This window comes from Empidonax traillii, unplaced genomic scaffold (assembly GCF_003031625.1).
Source record: "Empidonax traillii isolate 1590-97213 ecotype Southwest subspecies unplaced genomic scaffold, ASM303162v1 scaffold117:size1203958, whole genome shotgun sequence".
NCBI lineage: Eukaryota > Metazoa > Chordata > Aves > Passeriformes > Tyrannidae > Empidonax > Empidonax traillii.
This window is the reverse complement of record NW_020955310.1, coordinates 1,034,071-1,060,267: the sequence shown is the minus strand read 5'-3', so window position 1 is coordinate 1,060,267 and position 26,197 is coordinate 1,034,071. Positions and strand designations below refer to the sequence as shown.

The following is a 26,197-nucleotide window of genomic DNA, read 5'->3' as shown; positions in this document are numbered from 1 at the left end:
TAATATATATCCAGAAGGACACTAAAGATAAAGTGGAAGTGATCAGAGAAATTGAAAGGTGCTCATGTAGATTTGTTTTGTGTAAGAAAAAAGAAAAGCTTCTGGAGATTGTTAGACTTAACAGATGAATTCTTGGGGAAGATGCAGTGACAGGACAAAACTAAACATGTGGAAGCACACCAAGCACTGTGGAAATGCCGTTTCAGCAAAGAGATAGACAAGTAGCATGCAGAGACATATACAGGTGACTCTACAGTAATATGGTGTTGTGCCATCTGTTATTTTTTTATTTTGTTTTAAGATGTTAGAGGAAATTTTTACAGATGCTTCCTGACTGGCACACACAGCAGTGATACAGATAATGAGTATCTGATCCAGATTAGTGACAGGTTCTTAGCAGATTTTGTACCTCTGTAAGAATCTTTTTTGTCAAAAATTTCCCCAGGACAACGAAAACATGTCTTTGTTTCCTTCTCTTTCCTAATTATTGTAGATATATTGTAGGAGTCTGCTGTAAAGTCAGGATCTGTAATCCCCAAAGCTCAGGGTTGTATAGATGTGAGGAATTGGAAACTGCCTTTGGTTTCCCCTGTAAAATAAAGTTCTATTATAACAAGATGAAGGTTTGTGCTGTGTTGAAGCACACAGGGCTGGGTTCACTTGCAGTGAACTTTTACACTGTGGACCTTGCTGTGCTATACTTGTCTACAGTCAAGGGTTTGGTCACAAAGGATACTCACAGCTTTTGTTCTACTTAATGATTTGGACTGACAAGGGCAGTGAGAGATATGATTGAGGACATGTACTTGATTAGTGAGATGAAACAATCTCTTCCAGGCAGTTTGAGGGATCCTGCATATCAACTTCAATTTATAATAATCTTAAAATATTTAAATACTTTTTATAATGTTAATGTCATATAGCCTTAAAGTATTTATAATAATAAGATGATCAACTTAAAATTTTTGTACTCAATTTAAATTCATATTTAAGCTGAGGTGAAGCACACTGTCCTGGAAACTAGAGTCACTCTGTTTTTGAGGAAATTTCTTGTAATTGAGAATGAATAACTTTCCAAGGGGGGAGAATCGTATTCCTTTTCTGAAAGAAATACCAGATGAAGAGAAGACATTCATGCTGCCATTCTGCACCGTGCTGAAATTTAGACTGAGAATTACAGATGTTTGGGTCTTCATGTGCTTTATAAGATCTTACATATTTAAATGCTCTTAATTCTCCTGAGACTTCTTGGCTAAAGAGAAGGAAAGTAATAACTCTGTCATATCATCTCCATATTGCATTGTCCCAACACCCATTTGTGGTGCATCAGCTACTGCAGGTACCGTTTAAAGGCTGTTCAGAACTCCAGCAGATGTTCCTTTTCCATAAGAGGAGTTTGAGGAACCATATTTCCATTTGTGTTAGGCAGAAAATACGGTGGTATTATGTTTGAGCTAGAGGAGTAGATAACAAAACATTCTTTAATTTTATCAGAGATTAGAGGCCAGAAATTCTAAACTAGGCAGGACACAAGGTCATTTTTCAGTCTATCAAGCATTTTTGCACACATGAGAAAAAATGAAGCTATCTCTTTTTAGCCATTGTCACCGTGTGCTCTACTCGTATATTGTCATGACCCTTGAAATCAAGGAGACACTGGGTGGCTGATTCTAGATATGACATTAAGGAAAATGATGTTTATTGGAAAGCAGTCCTGACTGAAAATTTACTCCACTTTATTGCTACCTAGTTAGGGTTTTTTTCTCAATGTGTATGTAGAGAAACATGGTTATCACTGTCTGAAAGATTTATTAATAAGTGTCGACTTTCTAATGACATTCACCAGGATGGTCTTAAGATTTTGTGCTAGTTGGTTACATTTGTCAAATACTTAGATAAATAATTGAGGTACTGCTATCATCCAATAATAATTTGCATTTCTGACAGATTACTGAGGCGATGCAAGCAGTGCTGCTGGCAGAAGTTCAAAGGACTATCAATCCCTTGAGGAAGACAATTTGCAGAGAGTCGTTGGCCATAGTAGAGAATGGAAATGGTAAGTTTTGGACACTGCCAAAGACCGAGGAGTGGGATTTGCAGTACTTTAAAAATCATAGCAGTTTAGGTTGGATAGGACTTTAAAAATCATCCAATTTCAAACAATTTCTGCCATGGACAGGGACACCTTCCACTTGACCAGGTTGCTTAAGGCACATCCAACCTGGCCTTAAACACTTCCAGCGATGGACCATCCACAGCTTCTCTGAGCAACCTGTGCCAGACCCTCACCACCCTCACAATAAAGAATTTACTCTTTTTTTGGTTTACAGACATTACCTCTTGTTCTATCACAACATGACCTTGTAAAATGTCGTTGTCTTGTAGGTGGAAAATTTGTTGATATATTATTTTAAAAGAACTTCCACTAATCAGAACATGTTGGGAGTGTGTGTAATACATTATTTCTGTGTGAGACAAGCCAAATGGCCTCTTTCTAACCTTAGCAGGCTATGAGTTTTCTCATATGATTGTCAAGGAGTTAAAGGAGTTTCACACTCTCTCATCACCTCTGAATACTAAAGAAGAAAAGATGAAGTTTCTTTAATTGTATGATAGTTCTGGTATTATAAATATATTTGCAAATAAAGGAAGCAGTGTGTTTGGATAGAATCAATAAATCATATTGGACAGAAGTTTTATAGATTTATCTTTTCAGTGACATCAGACCTTACACAGCACTAAAAATTAATCGCTTAAATTTTATAACTTCATAATGTAATACAGAATATTTTATTTTTCTTTTAGAAATAACCTCCCTGCAAGGAGATATCAAAGGCATTTTACAATTAGATCATTTCATTTTACAAGAAGCTTATTCTTTGCAACTTTACAATGGTGCTAATGTTTATGGTAAAAGAGATTGAACCTGAATTTATGTTATGAAGTTATACTCTTTCTTTTTTTTTTTAGCTCATTAGCTGAGTCTTAAAATTAAGTGACCTAAATTTTAGATCCAATCTTATTAGTGAGCCTTCACTTGGGAAACTAATTTATTATCTCATTGAGTGTGTGTGTCTGTCATGAAAATTTGTTACCAATATCCTTCTTCCAGCATACTAAAAATGATCAGTGATACTTTGTTTCAGGCCACAATACAAAGTGGTATCTCTGTAATTTGGACCATTGGAGTACAAACCACTTTGAATAATTGTCATAAATGAGTTTGTACTTTGCTTCCACTGAAGATTGCTTTGAATCATTTTGTTTATATGGTTTGGGACAAGATGCGTTGTAATTAAAACATCCCCAGCTGTCAAGTTCATGGATTTAATTTCCAATTTCCTGATTTTTCAGCCTGTATTTCAGTGTAGTGTTTTGACATAGGTTTGCAGCTAAAATGAAAGATGCAAATGCAGATATCTGTGAACCCCAGATGTGTTTAGGCCTTTGGGTTTGTTTCAAAATCTTCTATACTAGAGGAAAAAGCATTTCTATTTTGTAAAAAGTGCTGGGATGACTCTGTCGTTCAAGTAGTCAATTTCTGTTTAATTCTAATTAAGTGTTAAAGCTCAAACAAGTTTATGAATTCAGGGGAATTACTTCTGCTCTCAGAAAGGGGGATTTGTTTGTTTGTATGTCCAGTAACAGATTTTTACTGTCATTTTGTTCTTAACCCAGTTATTTGATGGCTACTCAAAAAACAACCATAAAACTGCTTTGCTAGAATGAGCACAGTATGCATAAATATTCATACTACCTAGGAATTTTTTTCATATTTCATGATCTGAACTACATAAATGTCTTGTAAAGCAGAGTGGATTTTTTTGACATTGTTCAGCATTTGACTGTAGTCTGAAAGAGGCAGAAAACATACAGGAAGATGGGAAAAGAGATGTTGCACTATGAGTATTTAATATTATATTAGCTTTCTTTTTGTTCTCATTTCCACTCGTGTTTTATCTTGTTACATTATTTATCACTGGGTATAAATAGCAGAAATATTCTTGTTTTGACTTTAGTTTTGTAACATACATTGCAAAACTCAGTAAGTTCACACAGAATTGAACAAATTTTTCTGTGATTTCTAATATATGAACGAGTAAAACTATTTGTGGCATGTGATCATATGCAGAAATGTTATCTGTAATTATATCCATATCTATAATAATATAAATTTTTAAAAACCCATGCAGGAGTAAGTTCACAGCCAGTGTAATTCTAAGACAAGTAATTATGTCTGAGTTTAGTCATTATCTGATAGGTATGTCATCTTTTATTTTATTAAATACTCTGTATTTATAGGTTGTACAGTAGCTGTCATTTTGTGCAATATCAAGGTAAAGGTTAAATATTGTTCCAGGTTTTTAAGTCATAATTCAAGACAGGTTCATGCCCTCTGACCCAAAGGAAAAGTATCTGAATCTTGGCTGCCATCATCATTGCATTGTATTGCATTTTTCTTTAATTGGAATTAATAGATTTGATCTGGAGATATTTAACCTTATTTAACTCCACAATTTCTGCTGAATCAATAGAAGTTCTCTTTGAAAAGAAAAACTTCCAGGATTTGACATTCAGTTTTTATCTTTAAAGTTTACAGTATCTTCTAGAGATGTTTTTTTCAGAAAGCTCCTTTCTCCTTTGAAGATCTTGAATCCTTCATAGTTAAGGGTGATAGGATGTAGACAAAAGCTTCCCTTGATGAATAATTTAAAATGCCTTTTTTTTCTGTAGTTCCATACAGATATTTTATTTGAATTAAAAAAAAATCCAAACAAGCCACCAAACTTATGTTTTTTCCATAAACAAACATGAGAATTAAAAAAAGAACTATTCATGCAAAGTATTCCAGAGAAAGGGTTAACTGTGTTGTGTCCTAGTACATTCTCCTACTGTTGCTAAAAGGAAATATAAATGCAAACAGCTGCAATTTCTTCATGTTAATGTCAGAGATAATAATTTTGGACCTGTTCCAAACATATTGATAGCAGTCTTACCATTGATTTCTGCAAGATTCACTTCAGTTCTTCAAAGAAGCTGAGGTTTTCCCTAATTTTTTTGGCATTCATCATAATTCTGGAAAAGTTTATTGGTCCTAATCTCTTCCTGCTTTTTTCGTACACACTGATAATCTCAGATGAGTAGGACCATTTAACAGGTTGTCAGTGTGGTCTTGTTTTCCGCTGTCATGTGCATCAGAGGCAGTGATTTTCAGGTCTTGTAAATTTATTTATCCACTTTTATTTGCAGAAAACCAAGAGGAGTTGTGTTTGCTGGCATTCCTTTTTAATTTGCAGTATTTGATCTTATGATACACATACCGAGTCCATACCCATACCAAACTTCTTTGATCAGAGGCAGGGTGGTGGTAACACCACTGTTGTCATTCACTGACCGTGGTGATTGGACACAACAAAATTGCACAATCCCTCCTTTAGCTGATTTGGACCTCTGTCTTTGCCAGCAGTAATTCATTGCTCATCCTTGAGGCGTTCTGCAGTGATTCATCTGCAGAAAGTGTTTCCTTCTCCATGGAAATCCCAAAATATTTGCAAGGGTAAGAGCTAGAAATGAGATTCTCTGAACCTCGGGTGCATTTGCTGTGTAGGGCAGTGATCTTATAGTTACTGCACTGAAGCAGTTTCTCATGTGCCATCCTTTGATGCCTGTTTCTTCTAATGCATAGGGAGCCAAAAATATCTGGAACATCGTTATAGCATATGAGTTCTTGTGGAATTGTGTGCCTCAATTCTTTGTGAAATATGAAGAACTGGATTTATTTACTTTTTAAGCAAATTGTGGGGATGAGTATCTTTTAAAACATAATACTCAGATATTAAATTGAGGAACTGATGAATGTGATATTCCAGGAATGCCAAAAACTGGAAAAAGGAAAGGACAACAAAGTACAGGCTTTATTCCCAAATACAGAATGTTATTTTAACTGCCTCCTCTCTCTGTGAAAAAATTAAATGTGAAAAATCGCACTCCTAAGACTAGCTTGCAATAAATTCTGGTTTGCACTTAAAAATTCCTAGTTTAAGCAACTGCTAATGATTCAAGCTTTTAAGTATATTTGAAAGCTATTAGCTAGAACCTCATCTTTTGTATGTGGTTTTGAAGCCCTTTAAACTATTCAATTAAATAAATTGGTTCTTGCAGGAAAAAGGCTTCTGCTGATAAATACCAGAGTGAAATTAATGGTGGCAATTGGATTCCATAGGTTAGTGTAAAGAATTGTCAAAGACTTATCTGGAATATAAGAATATGTTTTGTTAAAATGAGGAATCCGTTCAGTAATGGCAAATCAATGGAAGGCAGGATGTGGCAGCTTCTGTTCACTGCAGAGGTGCAGTGACCTGCAGCACAGGTTTCAAACACTTCCATTGTCTGGGTTTCAGGAATCTGTCCAGTTGCAGACAACTTTTTTATTTCAGCTCTTAGGAAGTAATTCTGTGACTGTCTTTCTATACAGTATATGAAACTTCCTGCCTGCCTGCAAAATCTGAAGGTTTTGTCAAGGAAGGACAGATAAAGAGAAGGGTTGTTCCGTCTATATTTTCTTTAATATTGTCATCTTATTACAATCATCTACTTTCTCATATTAGGCTAAATGTACAATCTGACTCTACATTTAAACAAATAAAAAAGACAAAAATCAAAATTGTTTGACAATTCAGGAATTCCTTTCGTAAATGGGTCCTCCAAAACAGATAAACTGAAATGTCCTCCTGAGACACTGCCTGTGATTAAAACTTGTAGTATTTCAGGTGAAATTTATCAAATCTGTCTCTCTTCCTATGTACTCCCTCTGTGTTTGGAAGTACTCCCAAACTTTAGTTTTAGAGCAACATCTGAACCAACCACTTTAATCGTATTTTCTTGCAGTTTTTTGCTTTTCAACTGGTTTGAATTTTGTCATCAGATCTCTCCCTATCTGGCATCTCTCACATTTTTCCAGTTTAACCCTCTTCTCATGTTGCATGTTACAACTTTTCTCTGGATTTCTTCCAGCCTGTTTTATTTCTTTACATTCCCATCTTTGACTCCCTCTTTTTATCAAGAAATAAAAAATGTTAAAAATTATCTCCAAACTTCCTTTCTCTGTCCAATCTGTTCTTATTAGTGCAAACATTTCATCCAGTAAAACAAAGTTTTTAGATGGAACAGAAATTTTGTGTTCTTTGACAAGTTCTTACACATAACAAAATTCCTTCAAATATTAGACCTCAGACTGTTTTCAAAATTTCTCTGTTAGGCCAGTTTTGTGTGTGTGCATTAACAATAAGCAGTGCACAAAATGATTGTATAATCAGCATTTCATCATTATTAATGAGAATTAGATTAATCTGTAATTTCATTTTAGACTGTGAAACAGCAAACCAATCAATCTAGCATTTGTTTGATGAATGGACTTTAAGGATAAACTGGTGACAGCAGTAGCTTTCCTCTGTCCTGAATGTGCAATAAAAATGAATGTATTGTATCTCAGTTTCATATTACAAATATTTCCAGTAAAAGAATACAAATCAATGTTGTATTTTAGCATCTATCCTGCAGTTTAACTATACCACTGTATCATGTCCTATATATCCAATTAAAACTGTAGTTTGATCCAGTAGTCTTTAATATTAGTGGTCAAGTATTAAAGGAAGTGAGCTTAAAGACTCGTGGAGAACTGCAGCTGATTTCATTCCATGCGTCATATATTTTACCAGAGGACTCCTTAATGCAGCAGAAATCAGATTTGGTGTGTATTTTTGCACAAAATCAAATTCTACAGGCGCCATCTCAGACTCCTCCAAAACATTAGGAAGGATAAGATTCACTGGTCAAGGAGGCAGTAAGGTTCACATGCATTCTAAATTCAAACACACAATAAACTTTAGTCAGTTTTGGTTTCTACGTGCTTTTTTCAGTGTTTACTGAATGGGGGGAATCTCTAATGTACTTTCTATTTAGGCCTTTAAAGGTAAATGCTCTTTTTGGGAGGACAGGAGCTGTTAATACAGACATAAAATTATCACGGGTTCATTTTTAGTCTCTATTGTTTATTTAGAAGTTCATTTGGTGTAGGCAAAGTGCAACACAAATCTGACAAAGATTTGAAGGCTGGTTCTCAGTTAAGGTTTCAAAATAACAAGTGACAGAACTGCAATTACTCCATGTTGCTCACATCATCTTCTCTATTTCTACTGGTTGGTTTTTTTCTTTGTGTTTTTTCTTGGTTAGTTAGTTTTGGTTTGTTGGGGATTTTAATTTTGTTTTCTTTTTGGAGAGCCACTCCTTGTCACATCTTGCTTTCTTAGTCTGATTGTCTCTGCCTATGTTGTTATTCTTAGTTGAACACAGTGTTCAGAGTTGCTAATAGCATATAATTTGTAATCCTTATAATTCAGCTGGAGCTCTGGTTTTCTTATGACTAATTTAGTACACAGAGCCACGAGTCAAATAGGACTAGAAGAGATGTAACCATACCATGGAAATGTTTAAGTGGCAAAGAAATGCTTTAATTTCTTGTGTGTCACATTTTTTGGTTAGGTTACGTTTTGAAGTTTATCTTTTTACTATTTCAACTTAGAGATTGATGACTGCTGACCGCTCACATTCTGCCCTGCCTATTGTCTACACTGTTAAGGAATTTACAGGCCTTAGTGATGTTTCCCTGCTTCTCTGTTTGTCCTTTTTCACTCACCAAGCTCCTGTAAAAGAAACTGCATAAAGAAGCAAAAAACCCCTTTAGTTCTAAATGTAACACTTCCTCTAGAATGTGTTGTGCTGATAATTCTTGCAAAGCTGGAGATTTTCTGTTATGTGGGTCTATTATGAAAATTAGACGGGGGGGGGGGGGGGAAGTACTTGTGTATAGTCCTTTATTAGCCCTGAAACTGAGCCCTGTGCTAACAGTCATAGATAAAAACGCCGTATCAGAATACCAAACTCATATTTATAACACTTCATCTAGGGTATTTCTGTGCTGTATTTAGTGATCTCCCACCTCCTGATACTATTTTTATTAATTTCTTTGCTGTTCCATGTTCATGTACAATACTATGAGGACATGAAAGTCAGGAAAGACCTAAATAGATCTTACCCTAAAATGATTGTAGAGCTGGATGCCTTTCTGAGAAAGGAGTGGTGCTGAACAGCATGGATTAAGGGGATGATCCCTAGGCAGGTTTCTTCTCCCTGTTATGTGATTACACCCCTGCCCTCCTTGAAAGATACTTTTTTGGGCTCTATTGCCTGGATTTTCCTTATTGGGGCGAATAAAATCTTGCGGAGAGACCTTGACTGCATTTACCTCTGGCTTGTACTGGGCTGTTGGGAAGGCAGAACAATCTACAGTCCACTTAACAACTTGTCTCATGCTTTGGTTAGACTTCTGTCATGTAATCAGAATACCAGTTATTGCCTTTTTTTTTTTTTTTTTAATGACATATGAAGAAAGGTGCCTTCTAATTTTGAATCTCGTATTTTTCAGACTTTTAGAAGATACAGAATTGGTTCCTGAACCTGGTCTATAACTGTGTTTGAAATGTTTTTGTCCTTGAATTTCAGAATATTGGACTCCTGTAACTTAATTTTATAATTTCCTTCCAAATAAGTTCACTCAAATGTTGAACTAACAGTATTACTATAATTATCTGGCAGTAAGACAAGTCAAATGTTTTAATAGTTTTGGTTGTTTAGAGAAAAATCCTTGCAGAAAGAAAGAAATTACTTCAAGCTGCTGCTAATAGTTTTCAGTAAGATGGAAATTTTCCATTATGTGTTTTGGGAAAAACACACTGAAAGGTAGAACTACTTTATTTATACAAGTGTTATTAGTATGGAAGTAGAGAGTCTGGCTAACACTCACACAGCAGATTAACAGCACTGAGCAGTGCTTGTCTCTAATAATGAGATCAAGGTATCTGTCTCAGCAAACAAAAAATGGAAATGGCTCAAAAGAAGCCTTTCTTGCCTACCAAACTTATCAAGAAAATATTGAACCAGTTGGAGGTACATATATCCATCACTGTGGGGAATGGATCTCAGCAGAACTGTTACATTTCAGGATGGACAGTGTGCCCATCTCTGGGTGCACTTCTGCACCTGCACACATTTTTAAAAGTCTTAATACATCCGTTTGTATTTCTTGTTTCATGTATTCCAGAATCTATTTTTCTTTTTATGTGAAGATATGATCAGTGTTATTTCAAAGAAGATAAACATCATTAATAGAAATAGTATTTCATAATTGGATGGTGAATAGAATTAATCAGCACACAATGATTGCCAAATTCTGAAACTTAAGTAAGTTGTTCACTAATCTCTCATGCCTGGTTTGTATCCAGTGTTTCAGTGTCTGGTTTATTTTAAAGACCAAAGTGAGGTCCACCAAGTATGATGTTTTAATTTTTCAATTATATCGCTAATAAATATGGCAATTCAAATGTTAAAGAATATAGAAACATTTCCAGTATATCTCAGGAAATTTTTTCTCAAATTCCAAGTGTATCAACAAAAGATTTTTTTCCTCTCTACTCTTGAAAAGATTCAACTTATATCACACTTAAGATACCTATCACTAATTCCCTAAAGACCAGATGCCTTTATTGTTCTCATATGATGGATGTTGGTCACATCACCTGCTGCACTACTAGAAGATGTTCAGATAGCCTAGTGAAGAGGGTGAGGTAGGAATCTGAATCCAGGAGGTATTTCCTGCAGAATAAATAGCTGATCTGTGCATTCTTATATCTGCCACCCTTATATCTGAACAAGTTTTGGATTTCCTTTCATTTTGGCTTCAGAAGCAAGTTTAAAAAGACAGAAGGAAAATACATCTGACATAATTAAAGCATGCCAGCTCAGTTTTATGCACTAATAGTGTTCTATTGCTAAAAATTTTGTTTCTTTTGGAAATGGAGTGCTGTCAGAATTTTGCATATCACCAGACTCTAGTTTAATGCTGACAATGAACATAAGTCGTTGTCTTGACTGAAAAGTGAATCTACTTTTTTATGTAAGTTAAGCAAACACTGGTTTTAATTTGTGTTTTCAGGATAGAGTAGCATTTTGTAATGTTAGACAGATGTTTAAAATAGGTGTGTCCCAGATAAATTTAGCAGATTGGGCCATCCTCAAGGCACAGGGAAGAATTTATTATTTAATTAGTATGTGCCTCTTGGAAGGTTCAATAGGAGCCCCTTTCACTAGTGACCATTGTTATCCATGTCAAGGTGTGATATATGGTATATCATATGAATTACTCTGCTGTCAACAGACTATATTAAGGAATAGTAAAAAAATAAAGACCATGACTCTAAACCTGTGCTTTTACGTAATGAAATGGAAGGGTTTAAGGGTTTAGTTGCATGGTGAGGAATGTTTTAAAATAGGTCTCGTATGTGGTTAAAGACTTATGTCAGGGGCAAGCATGCTAGAAATAAAGCAGAAACATCAGCAGAAGGTCTAATCTAACAGTCATAGCTGGCAGATCTACCTCACATGTACAGGGACAGCAAGGCGTGTCTCAAAAAAGAATAGACTGACAGACAGGGGAGAGAAAACCATTGTTTCCAGTCCTCTTGTGATGATTGTAGGTAGCAGATATATTTGCAAAACAATTTCTTTCAAGTTTCATGGCTTATAAGGGACTGTTTTCTCTCAGCATGGTTTTTTTGAAGGGTCTTGAATGTTCAGCACAAATGGGTGATGGTTTTTAGTTACACTCTAACACAGTTCACAGGTAACATAAAGCAGTGTTCTTTTTCAGTCTTTGATTGCACTTCTTAAAATGTGCCTTTCACCATTTGTGTTCTATTACCTAAAGAGGATTTAAGGGATAGAGCTACTTTGGAATAATAACTCCCCCTTTCCTTACTGCCCCACCAAAGTTGATATTGCAGTTTAAACCTTAGCTGTGTGATGTGGATGCATTCTTCCTAAATTGATGAATGAATAACGTGACAAGTGTAATCTAATTTATGGAGAAACAAAATTGATAATTTTGGATCAGTGGTCGGATCTGTATATTTTTTATCTTAAAAATAGATACTTAATAACGCAGTATTTTATAGGTCCGTTACATAGTAATGTAAAATTATACAAAATGGAGAATTTTCAGTGTTTTTCCAGTTGTCTTTGTGTGATACTTGCAATTATTTGAGATTTTTAGAGTAGAATGTGAGGGGGAGCTGTCCCTCTTATAAAAGATATTGTGCTCGGTGCTTTTAGGAGTCAAGCAGTAAAAAACTTGCAACAAAAGAAAAACCTTTAAGAACCTTGTTTATTGAATTCTGTTGGCTAAAACTGCCAACAGTAAATTAATAGCTGTTACCACTGCAGTGCTTTTTTTGTTCGCAAGAAAAATATCTTGACATATTTTTTCATTCTGTGATTGGTGCACATTTCAAGGGTATAAATTAATCTTCAGAGGATCCTGGGGAATATCTTTCCTGGACACTTCACTTATACATCAAGTTGGCCATGTTAGCAATCTAATCACAATCCTGTAATTCAGTGGACAACAATTCCTTATTGTGAACAGCATAGCAGCTTTTACTATCATTTAGGTCAGCCTAAGATTGCTGATGCACCATATGTTTCAGGCCATGGATGATGGATGGTATCCTCTGGTGCCCATCCCTAAGTGATTGGAAAGATTGAAGACACACAGTTCACTTAAGCTTGCTTACTATTACATCAAGTAATCAGTGTGATAGGCAAACCCGTGCTCTCTGTGTCACACTGCCCAACTTTCTGCAGGGACATTGTGTCAAAAAAACAATCTAAGGACATTTTCAGATGACAGGCCAGTTACTAGAACAACCATTTAACAACTGGATTCATCTAAAAAGCTTAATAACATGGAAAAGTCAATACATGTTTTTAAAACACTTTTATTTATATTAACCAGAGACAATGTTTTGGGTTTTAAAGGGTTTTTATTCCAAGACTGAGCTTATATAACAGATATAACACAGCAGTCATTTTCAAAGTTTAGCCTTTAGTGTGTCAAAACATAGTGTTCCTAATATTAATCAGAGAGAAATTCTACTTTGAGACAATACTGAATGTTTTAGAAGTTGTATAAAATGTTGTGGTTAGAATCACATGACATCACTTTAAAGTTTAAGACTGAAATCTTTTTTATTTCCCAATGCCTGTCTCTACTGATAGTACTCAGTGTTGTTTTCATTTTCCTCAACTCTGCTCGACCACTATCAAACCCAGGCAATTGAGAGCATCTTCCTTTTTACGAGGTGATGCTGTGCTGAGGAGTCGTTTATATGATACAGGAAGAAAAGCCAGGGTGATACTCAAAATCTCATTTTGCATAAAAATCCTGCAAGGCTTGCAGCATGCATGTCATCAGTGAGAATAAACCCAACCAAAGAATATCAAGTGAGGTGTTTAAAATACAGTAATTTAAAACTACTTCTGGTGTATGTTATTGCAAAAATATTACAACAATTTGTTGTTGTAAAATAACTGAGTTGAAAGCTCAATATATGGGACCATTGTATCTTATGCAGGAAAAAAAGAACTAAGCAGCTCTGTGAATTCAAACTCTGTAAAATGCTCATATAGACTGTCATAATGATCGTGTGCATTTTGTAATGAAAAAGTACAGTTATTGTGTGCACTTTGATTGAATAGCTCATGGAACTACATAATGTCTTCCTAAAGTAACAGACGCTTTATTTTGAACACTAAATTCTGGCGGCTATTCTGCTGTTACTTAATTTTGTCTCAACTTCCAACTTCTTTCTTTTGCTTGTTCAGTTACTGGTTTCACAGTTATGTTGGCCTAGTTAGGGAACTGTGGTGTAACACCAAAATAAATACATTTTTTCATATTTGAAGTGTGCAGTTAGTGAGAAGTGCTGGAATTGTAGCTGTGAATGCATTTGAAAACTCGCCACTCCAAAGTCAGAATTGCAGGACAGGCTTCCTTTTGTCAGTCCTTTGGTAGCTGAGACACTGAATTCCATAACCAGACAATTTAGGCAGCAGCCTCTAAAGTAAATATTAAACTAAGGTAATGGAAAGACAAAGCTGTTCTGAGGAAGAGAGTTTGGGGAGTAGTGATTAATACTGATTTTAAAAAGGCTGTCAAAGACAGGAGGAGATGTGCTGGTATTAGCAAGGCTCATCCCTTCCCTGCAGAACAGAAATGTTACAAAGATGAATAAGGATAATTCTTTTAGATGGTGTATGAATACATGAACCTGTCCATGTTCTAGATTTTTGAGGTCACTGACACTTAAGTTGCTTTCTGAGACACTGCCTGGGGAGAGATTTTTACTGGGCTTTACTGTCACTTGTTTTGCCATGAGGATGTTCCCAATGGAGCGCTAGAGCTGAGAGAGTAACTCAGATTGAAGTCTACAAATGAATGGAGGAATGAATTAAGCATTTAAAATATAAAATAAACTGGGCTAGAATAGTTTGTCTGAAAGAGACCTACAGCACTTGTTTAGGAAACTTCTTTGGCCTTGTCAATAAGAGAGAGACCTATAATTAAGGAAAAAGGATTCTAAATGTCTGATAACACATTTTTATTCAAAGGACAGTTGAGGAGAGTGACTGAGAGCAACTTCTGGAAAATTGCTTTAGCAACCTCAAGTATGCAATAGGAACTTTAAATAAACTAAGACCCAGAGTCAAATTCGTATACTCCAAAAAATTCTTTGTGGAATTCTTTGCTTTTCTAAAATCCGAACTGTCAGGAAACATTTTCAGAATAGAGAGCTGTATTAATTTTATCTTTTCTTTCTTCTTTCCACATATTTTGGCTTGCATAACAGTGAAAACATACTGGCCACCTTAACTTGGAAATAACCTGCAGAAATTAAAACCATCCCCTAAAAGTGCATTGAGGCATCTAGAGGGAACTCCATGGAAAAGAGGACCAGAAGCCCTGTAAAACACAGTTTAGGTATTTAAGCATTGAAGAAAATCTTATTAGCCTCCTGTGACTGTTTTAATATCAGAGAATAACGTGGGGCTCAAGCCCATTGGTCCTAAATGCTGAGGCCTGTTTGCTTCACACTGGGACTGTTATGTGAGAACAGTGGTGGGCATGGGCTGCAGTGGGAGAACCCGGGCACTGCATGCTGAAGGTCTGGAAGTGGCTGGGTTTGTAGTATTTGGCTCCAAGATGGGACTTCTGAAGTAAAAAGGCAGTGTAGCCTCAGCCAGTGTGAATCACTGGCAGCTAAATACCTTTAAAATTCCGAACAAAATATCCTCAGCTCCTACTGTGAAGAGAAGTCACTGCTCTCACCTGAATAGTGTCCCACTAGTCAGGATTGTTTAGGTGACTGTAAGCACTTGATATTGGCCGGGTAGTGTTGTATCTTTTCCTTAAAATGAACGTTTCCTGGGTATGACAATCATGTAGATAAGTATTCAAATTCTGCTAAGAGAAAATGTGGTATTATTATCCTCAGGTTTTGCACAGATGTGTTCTATGATATCTGTAGCATCATGTCAGTGAAGAATGGAACCACACCCAAGTCACTGGGAAGATAGGATTTACATTTGGGAAAAAGTAAATCGCTTCATTTCTGAGGGAGGCAACACAGCAGGTACATTTTGGCTGTTATGCACAATTATGCACAAGAGGGTTTTTGCAGTATCTTGTAAATGAGACAGTTCTCACTCAACAACCAGCCCTATCACAGCAATAATAAGCCTGTGATAAAACTGGTTATATCTTTTCAATCACTGAAGTTAAACAGAAGGGAGGATAAGCTTTTAGCTACTGCAGTCTGCTGTCCCTTTTAAAATCCTGTAAAGATGGCAGACACTTATGTTAAACACAGTGGATTGTTGGTAAAGTTAACCGTGTGCATCCAAAAGTGGCAGAATATGGACTAAGGTGCAACCTCAATCTGCGCTGTAATAAAGTAGCTGTTCATCTGTGGTCAGAGATCGTCATGAAAGACCTTGAGTTCCTTCACTTTATTTTGCAGAAAGGCCATCAGACAGCTTTGCATCATCTAACTCTATCAATCAAGGACCTCAACCACTGCTTTCTGCTGAAAGCTTTCCTGTTTGGCTCTGTTTTTCACAGACAGCTCAATAACTTGTCTGTGGAGCTGTGATAAATGTACCATGTGCTTCTAAACTGTCTCTTTAACACTGAACTGAATTTCAACTCTTAGTGCTTGTAACTAATTGTTTTTATCAGAAACATTTTTTTTTAATGATTATTCTAGAGTCTCTGATTATCTCTTTTTCATTAGTTCTCTGGCAATGGTAACATTTGAAAGCTGCCCTACATACAGTGGACTGCTGGAAAACTAGATTTTACTCAGTGAATAAGCTGCATAGTATAAAGCATAAAATCAAAGGGAATCTATATGAATAAGAACTATAAATTTCTAATACTTTTTTTTTTTTTAACCAAGTGTATATGAAGACCAGAGTTTTCTTGCCTCTGATTTGTGAGCCAGTTCTAAGTGAAATATTATTGTGTTTTTTTCAGTGTATATATTAACATGGCTGGGATCACAAAACCTTATGCTATTTTGGCACAATTGCCTGGTTCTGCTGAGGAGGCCCAAAATAGAGCTATTACAGCAAATGAATAACTTTTCACTCTGAAAGAAGGTGGTTCTTTTAGATCAGGTTGTAGGTCAATGGCAGGGTGAGGAAACTCATATTGCAGCTGTCTGCAAATGAGCTTCACTCCTGGTACAATATAAAAAGGACTTAGAGATTTTTAAAGGTTAAAAAATGGGTATGGATACAAATAGATAAAATCTGGGGAGGCAGAAGAGTTTTCTTAGTTAGACACAAACTCCTCAGGCAGTTGTGTAGTTCATGCATTTTTAGCACTTACAGTTTTACAAAATCCAAAAGAGAAGACTCAAATTAAGTGCAGTTCCAAGACTGAGAAAATCTGATTACTTTTGAGCAAAAGAAGCTTGTAAAATATGTGTAGTAATTAAGGTCCTAAACAACAATACAAAAGCCTTATGCTTTGGGCTAATAGGCATCTTGGAGCTTATATGCAGAGAAACTGTTTCTTCTAAATAAATGTAAAAAAAAAAAATTGATTGCAGTATATTTATCACTGTGATAATGTGCAGGTTCTATTTAGAAAATCCTCAGCTTGTTAGTTTATGCAGGTTGCAAAACTGTACTACGTATTCAACATCAAAATTAAACAATATTTTCAGGGGAAAAGTGGCATATGAAAATATTTAATAGGAAATAAAAGCCACAGATAGCAGAAACTGCACTGGGATATACACACATGGCTTCTATCAAACATAATTGTGCTAAAAAAATGGCAACTAGGGCTTTGATTTGGCCCAAAGTTAGATAAAACATACCAAGATGAAGAGCTAGTTTCCCAGGGTTGTAGTAGTTTTAGTAAGAGGAGAAGAAAGAGCATAAGGCATGCTAATTGCTTTTGGGAATACTCTATTCCAGGTTAAGAAGAATAAATATTGTACACTCGGAAAAGCATGTTGATTTTTAGTGGACAGAACTAATTTACACATTCTTCATTTAGAGCACAGAGGTAAAATGGATCCTTTGGTGGATGCAGTCACTGCATAAATGGGCAGAACAAAAAATAAAGTGGAATGGTGGTGTTGTACTGCATGAAAAGCAGGGTAAGTTGTGGAAAACACCAGCCCACAATTAGCTGTCACTACAACAGTACAGGGACAGAGGATGCATCAAAACACAGCCAGGTGTGTTTCACAATTTTATTGTGGAGTACCTGTCTAAGAATGATTTTCTGTAAGAGAATTCCTTCCCATTATTACAGTACCAGTTAGTTACAGTAACTTTTCTGCCTTCTCCTTCCCATACATTTACCCTTCAAGCCCAGTGAGATCCACACTGTAGGTTGCATTTGTTTTCTCTTGCTGAGCAGCAGAATTTCTGCTCACAGGTGATCCCACTGGGTGGATCTCTTGAGCTCTTTCTCTCTTTCTCTCTCCTAAAAGCATTTTCAGATGGTGGTTAAGAGATGTATCTCAAAACTGTGAATCTAATTCCAGACTGCACTGTTATGCTTCACATTATTTCACCAGTAAATAATTAACATAAGCCCAGCTGATTTATATAATGGAAGATTTACTCTGCTAGGCAGAAGCTTCTGCCTTGTTAGGGGCTTTTTGGGGGAAGATGGGTATGAAGCTACTGTGAACAACTCTGACTTACAAAATTACTTGTATTCTCATGGCTATGAAATAGAGAAGCCACTGTAAGGCAGATTGAATGTAATGTTTTTAAGGAAATCTAGCAGACTTACAACAGTACAAGGCAGCAAGACTAAGTACATTTAATTGATGCATAGGTGCAGTAAGAAAGTCTTCCTTGCTAGTGGAAGGTTCTGCTGTCTCAAATACATGAAGCAAAGCTACAGGCAGATTTTTGAGCAACTTGTATAATTTAATCTATTTCTAATCAAATTCTATTTCAATTGCATGCAGGCTGGAAGTGCAGGAGCTGGTTACTGTTACTGGTCCCCTAAGTGAATGCACTGAGGTTTAGGAGCTAGGTTCACCAGCAATGAGTTTAATTGGTATCTACACATAGTACTGAAGTCCCAAAATTGTATTCTGGGCACACACTTGACTCAGTGAAAAATTGGGATAGATTATGTAGAGACAGTGTGTAATTCCCCTTGCAAAGTCCTCACAAGTGCAGAGGGAAGATGTGTGGCCAGGACAATCCCTTGCTCCATCTACCCAAGCTATTGGCTGCTCCAAGGTCTTTGGAGGCAGTGATAAATTTGAGGGTAGTCATCTGACTTGCCTTAATCAGCACTGATTAAAAAGATCCAAATGGCTCCTGGCAGCCCCTGGATCAGAAGGATACAGATGCTCTCTCCCTAGTGGTATGCCAGTCACCACTGGGTAGGTAAATTCCATCTATAAATGTCAGGGGTAACATTTCAGTTAAAAGTTGTGCAGTGGTGCTCAGAAGAGCTGATGCACTGTTGAAGGTGTAAGAAGAATTAAATAATACTGTAAATATTACAAAGTTATTATGTACATTGATTGTGGGACCTTTTGGGGAGGTCATGCTCTTTCTATTTTTTGACTCTCTGAAAAGCAGTGGATTAAATAAAGGAGACTTTAAAGATAAGCAAGAAAAATTAACAATAGAAATGTAATTTTAAAAGCTGTTTAGCTTAAAGGGGAGATTAATAGGAAATAATATTGTAGCATTATACACATTGTTTGACTAAATTAAATAAGCTGATAATGTTTTATCCTTTCTTGCAATTCAAGAACATGCAGCCATGGAGCTAAACTGAGAGGCTGGAGCTTTAGAAAGCTTCTTTCTTCATGATGCCTAGTGCCTCAGATTCCCCTCCAGTAAAATGGAGCAGCATTTTTTCTCCATTTTCACCAAATATTTGGAAGTTTCTGAGTTCTTAAACACCAGTTGTTGTGTAAGTTAAAATTAGCTTCTGCGAAGCAGCAAGGAATTGAATAGAGCGCGATAACTTTTCTTTAGTGTTTTTAATGTAGCCTCTAGACTTCAGTGGCTAAAAGACATCCTCTGTAGAAGTAATAATGGTGACTTTAAAAAGACATAGAAAAGCTACTTTAGGCTTTGTGGTTCCTGTAGCTAATTGTATTCACGGTGAAGTATTTGGAGATGAAGAGAATCCAATCAATTATCTTTCCTTACAAATCAGATCTCAAAAATAATATTTAGAAATTTGAGCTAACGCTGCTAATTCACGCAGAACACAAAGATGTAGATATATTCTTGCAAATTTCTACAAGCAGTGGTAACATACCTGAGGCATGAGGTGGCAGTTTGTGGAACTCTGGCCCAGCACCCAGAATGCAGCCAAAACTCTGGCTTTCTGAGGTCTGCGATGGAGTAGGATTCTATTTGTCCAGTAGGACATTTGCACAATGAAATCTAAGGCAGGTGAGAGAATGAATTCTAGTACACTGCTCTCTCTTCTTCATGAACCATCTACTGTGTAACTCATTTCTGAGTGGAGGTGTTCATGAAGCGACTGGAAGAGAATAGTTGTTGGCCTTGCATACTCTAGGCTTGCCTTTTACTCACTGAGGAAGAAATATATTAGCTTGAATTTAAATAAAATAAATTTAAACTTATCTTAAAAATAATTTCTGTTGACTTCTATTAAATGAGGTGCCAAACAAATGCACTATCAAAGTATATCTTCTCAAACTACTTCCACTGAACAGGAATCATGTAAGCGTGAAAAGACCTAAAGGAAATGTTAGTCAGGTATTATATTTTCTGGCTAAAGGCCACCTCAGAGAAGCAGTAAAATAATCGTTGTACTGAGGATTACAAAGTATGTCATATTGCGCCTCACTGTAAATATCACTTTAATTTTTTATGGCACAGATTATTTGTAAGTTTATTTTATATACTGCATAGCACTTAAATGTCACTGGCTCTAAAACCTTTATCCGGGAAGCTCATTAGTTGAGCTGTCTGCGTCTGTATATCTGCCATCAGCATCTGGTGAGAGGGCTGCTGCTGACCCTGCCAGACTTGGGTCATGAGGTCAGCAGGTCTCATTTATTATTCAAAATTGCTTTCTGACCTTTTATCAGCTAGGTCAAAGAATGCTGCATTCTCCTTGGTTGAATTTTATAATGAAATCAGTATCATGCACAGATAATAAAATTACCAACTCAGGTGAATCTCATCCCTCTCTCTCCAAAAATGTACTCACTTTAAGGTTGATGAAGTTGGAAGAGTTCCCTGTGCAACCTCATGTGTGATTCAAGACCATGAATATACCTTGTCATCCTTGTGAAATAACGCACGTGGCTTCACATCTGGCTCTTGGTACAATCGTGCATCTGCTTTTCCCTGGTGTGGTACAGAGGCAGCTAAAGGCAGAGCTCCAGAGTTACCAGATGACCTCTCATTTTTACCACTCCCATTTCCATAGTTACCTGTGTACTGTTTATATATTCAACATATTTTCACTGATAACTCCGTCTTCTCCCTGCAGCTGCACCTGTGTATCAGTTGAATACAGGAGAACTTAGAATTGTAAAGCAAGAAAAGCCAATAAATATGAAGACTTCTTCTTGGATATTATAACAGATTTTGGAAAGAAAGAACACTGAGTATAAAATATTTTACAAATATGTTTTGATTTGAGATATATAGATATATATAAAGATATATTTTTGATTTTTGTTCTAGATATAGGGAATTACTGACCAGCATGATTTTAGTCCAAAGGGAATCCAGAGGCACCCTGGCAAAATTTAAAAAGAACTGATGATCTGAAATTGTCATTCTGTGATGAATAAAATAGCAAGCATAAATGACAGTACAATAAAAACCATAATTTGGGGAATTTTAGAACACTAAACTTTGAAGAGAAAATTAGCCATCAGATCTTAACAAGCCATACTCCAGTATGGAAAATTGGAAACCATAAATGGCAGATTGATTCCTACAGGGAGCTGTGCAGTTCAGCATTATTCCTCTGGAATGATTTCATCCTTTTTAAAAGAAGGAGCCAAAGGTCACATTGGTCTTGCCCTTGAAGCAGACAATATGAGATGTCAGCTTGTGCTTTCTGACACTGCATATGATGAATAACCTTGACGTAGTAATAAACAAATAACCTATATTAACGTTTAGAAGCACAGTGAAGTATTAATGCAATATATACTTCAACAACTTATTGCAAATATACAGATTTTCATAGAAATGGATTTCCTCCAGTAATCCTGCTGAAAATTTATGGTTTCTTAAATATTACTGTAAAATACATATTCTTTAAGTAACAGAATGTATGCATATCTGAAATATGGCCAATCACATGTCCATAAATGAAGAAAATTACTGTGAACAAGTCACAATAAATTAAAATTATATTAAAAAACTCTGAACATCACTATTCATATACTCAAATTGTTATGAATACTATTTCGAATACCTGCAGTTAGTTGTCTTTGTAAGTGCAGTTCTGTCATAAATTAGTATTCGGTAAGGTTGTCAGTTCTTCTCTTTTGGTATTTCCAGTAGCGGACATATAAACATTCATTGGTAAGATGTCCGGGTGTGCATAACATTTGGTTGGAATGAGGTGTTTTCCTCTAACTGTGGTAGCCTGGAAGTCTTCTTGTTGTGAGGAGAGTTGTCTCATGGTGCAGTAGTCCTTTCAACAAATTCCTTAGTCTTGTTCTCTTTGTAGTTGGTTTTATAGCATATTAAAGGTTTTTTGTGGTTGGGTTGTTTTTAACTGAAAGAAAGCCATTTGATATTAATGAAATTGAGGATAGTATTTAGCAGAGTTTGAAGAACAGAGCTTCTCTTGTTTACAAATATTGTCTGTATTTTGCAGGTATTCTGTAATTTTATACATAATATTTATCTAAACACCGTGGTCCCAAACAAGTAATCTACTTTTAGTAGAGATGAGCTGTGTTGAGATTTCTCAGCATTCCCTCTGAACCTTTTAGGGACATCCACATGTGCTTTTATATGTGAGTTAAAACCAGCTCCTACACCAACCTTTATTATCATGCAGTTATAATTATCATGCTATTATAATCGTGACACAATAAATATTCCCCTTATATGACAGTTTGAGAAACTGTTTCTGTCTTAACACGTGTGAAACACCCTAGCACACGTATCCCAGTGTAGTTTAGGATTTGAAAAAAGACCTTTATTGTTCCTCCTTATACATATTATGAATGTTAAATGTCCATGAAAGACACTTCACAGGAGGTGTGTATACAGAAGAGACCAGTGTTACATTTTGTAGCATCATAAAAACTTTTCAAAGGTTCTAAAATTTAGATTCACAAATGTGGAGAATGTCATGCCATTTATGGAGATGGATGAAACCAAGACTGCTAATTAGAAGTGAAAAGCAACTGCACAGTAATACTTGCAGAAATATTATGAGAAGAAAAACATATAGAACACAGTACTTAGTAGATTAATGAAATGAAAAGTTTCATCTCCCTCTTTTAACAAATATTTAATTGCTCAAAGGTTGACATGTCTTTACACATACCCATCGTTTTTCCTATGGTGAAGTAGGGTTAAGTACTAGAACTAAACATAGACAAAGGACAATTCCTCTGTTGTTTTTACATTGAGTGTTAAGTGAAACTCCTTGAGAAGTCAAAAGTAAAGAAAATAAATATATATGCAGAAGAACGTGCAGTCCTAAATAAACTAATAAATAAATCTGCTCTTTTGGAGTAACATTGTCAGAATAAAAAATAAGACAAGAAGGAAAGTGAGCCCTAACTATTCATTTGCACCTTGTAGCTGTCTTCATGAGCTAAACCAAATCAAGTGGTTGGTTCTTCTAAACCACATTTCCACTTTCTATTAGCTCTGAATCGCTAATTCCCTGGGAATGGAGCCTGGAATGCAACTATAAAAGTGTCAGATAGATAATGTGTTTTATAATAATACAGTATAGTAATACTGCTGTGATCCCAACTTTTTAATCCTGCATGTAACACTTCACACTGATAGAGTTATTAAATTCTGTTCTTTAGCTTTTCAGTATATTCTTGGAAAAAGGAGCATCTCTAAATGAATTAACACCCAGGTACTAATGCCTTATACAACAGTAGACCTGTTTGCACACTCTTCAGGTCCAATAGGCCACGTGCACTGTGGGTGTTCTTTCACCTCATGCCATGAGAATTCTTGCAATCCTGTAGCAATGTAAAAATGTGAAGTGGAGCCCCCTCGCCAAGGGTAGGCTGTTCCCCTCTGGAAAAAACTTTGGGCTATGGGAGTGGATTATGGCTATAAGCTCACCTGCATTTGTCATTTGTCTGTGATAAAGGATGTGTGAAGACTGGGGTGCCCATGAGCCTCAGTAGGTTTTGTGTATTTAATTAACAATTGGAAGCAGGTAAACTGTGGTGCTACAGCTGTGTGGTCTCAAACCATTGGAATAAGAAGGTTGAGGCTCAGTTTTGGAGCTTAGACTTTACTTGGGTTATTTTGGAAAAGATTAGGCAGATTCCAGAGTGCCAGTTATAAGTGAATTTCTCTTTTGAAAGAAGTTACAGGAAGTCATCGTACTTCTTTAGCATCTGTTCAAATCTTTTTCACATATCTATTAGAATTTCTAGGCTGCTTCATTTTGGCCCCCTCAGCCAAACTCAGATTGTGGTATATCAAGAGCAGCTCTATTGTTTTTTTATAAAAGTGCACGTAGTCAACACAGAGGTGAACTCAGCACCTTGAGGAGGGAGTGAGCATTCTGTGATTTATTTTACAAGACTGCCATGTTTTCTGTTAATTATACTACACCATTGCACAGTTCTTTTGAAACTGCAGTCAAGGTCCTGCTACATATTTGTACCTTTTTTGTGCAGAAGCCTTTTGGCATTTCCACTTCAATCATCTTACAAGCTGGAGTGCAACCTTCAGTGATCTCCTGAACTGTCAGTTTTGTTTCCTGAAACACTTAATTTGTTTTTATCCTTCTGTATGTAGAAGGTTATATATGACTGTCTCCAGATTCACCTCTGATTGTAGAGACAAGTTAGTAGTTGAAAGCATATAGGAACAGAAACAAATCAACCAGTAAAAGAGAATACCAACAACAAAATTGGAAGTACTTGCAGAAGACAGGTGGAACACTTCTATGTGGAATTTCTTGTTGAAGACTGAATCATTTCCAAATAGTATATGCCTACCTTTTCTATGTGTAAATTGGAATATAGATGTGCACAAATAAATAACACTTTAGTACAGGTAGATTTCAGAACACCTAAATAAAGGTATTCCAGATACTTTTGAGTACATGTATTGCAAGAAGCAATAGAAATATTTGTTTTCAGAACTAACAAGAAACTAATGATCAGAAATTAATGAAGAATCAAATTCTTATCCGTGACTTGGCCACTGTGATAATACAGCCAGTGAATGTAATGTTGTTTCACCAACCTTTATAATTTCGTGGTAAATCTTATGGTACCTTGTGTGTTTCTTTCCCCAAAGTCCCAGATCATAGTACACTAATTGCAAGGTGACAGCATGCAGTTATTGCTATAAGCAAATTCCTTTTCTTGAGGAATAAAAGCTCAACAACCAAAAAAGGCTAACACTTGAAAGAAACACTTGAATAAAATGAAAAAGAACCTAAAAATGGGCAATACCAAAACTGATTGCAGACTTACATTTGACTAACCTTATTGAAGCAAAGTACAATGAATTTGACATTTTAAAATATCCTGCCACTTCTCCATCTGGATTGTTTCTGCCTCATGCTCGCACGTAACACTTGAATGCATCAAAGAGCCCATGGAAGAGCTCACACTCGTGTTACTCCTTGGCTCTTTATCCCCCCGTGGTCCCTAAATCCAGTAAGAACATGGGTTTGTACAGTGTCTCACCTGTCAACAGCAGATTATCTGCACTTTTTGGAATCATGCTTTTTACTGCCTCACAGACAGAGGTTCACACGGTCTCTGGAGCACCGAGGCAGTTGTCAGTCAGCTCCTCAGATGTCCATCTTCTTGGAAGTGCCTGTTGTATCTGTCTTGCCTGTTTATTGCCTGTCTCAAAGTGGAGGGTCCAGGCTCTTTTGTCCACTTACAGATACGTCTTGCTGATGGCTGGAAGAATAAGGTTGAGTGTAGGTGGAGTGAAGGTGCAGTATTTGACAGGGGTCATCTTTTACCCTTAAAGTACTTCACAGCTTCTTGCTTATCTACTCATTTGAGGGAGTGCCACATTCATTTTCTGGAGGTATATCCAGTGGTGCTTAAAGGAAAGAGTCATTTTCCCAAAACTGTGTTTGTTTCGTAGCTGGAGCAGGTGGTCCACATTCATTACCAATATAATTATGTATCATTCTCCAGTCCAACAATGCACCTTTCTGATTCTTATAAACAGCAACAAATATTGCTCATTAATTCACAGCATAGTAGTCCAGATTTTCTCCTCAGTTGCATCAAGAGAATAGCTGCCTTGAAATTAATTATCTGAACTCATGCTTCTGTAACACAGCCTAGAATTGTTGTCCACATCTACAAAACTGATTTCCAACTACAAAAAAAAAAAAAAAAAAAAAAAAAAAAAAAAAAAAAAAAAAAAAAAAAAAAAAAAAAAAAAAAAAAAAAAAAAAAAAAAAAAAAAAAAAAAAAAAAAAAAAAAAAAAAAAAAAAAAAAAAAAAAAAAAAAAAAAAAAAAAAAAAAAAAAAAAAAAAAAAAAAAAAAGGGG

The 26,197-nt window shown here is 36.0% G+C and overlaps 1 protein-coding gene across 2 annotated transcripts in view; it reads left to right on the top strand.

Annotated features, from left to right (window-relative positions):
• The window catches only part of WDR72 (WD repeat domain 72), a 101,558-nt gene that overhangs the window by 58,760 nt on the left and 16,601 nt on the right, over positions 1 to 26,197 (top strand). For both annotated transcript variants that reach the window (XM_027883069.1, XM_027883068.1), the window contains exon 18: positions 1,948 to 2,056. In XM_027883069.1, the coding sequence (XP_027738870.1) occupies positions 1,948 to 2,056 (109 nt within the window). The remainder of the gene's footprint in view (positions 1 to 1,947; positions 2,057 to 26,197) is intronic.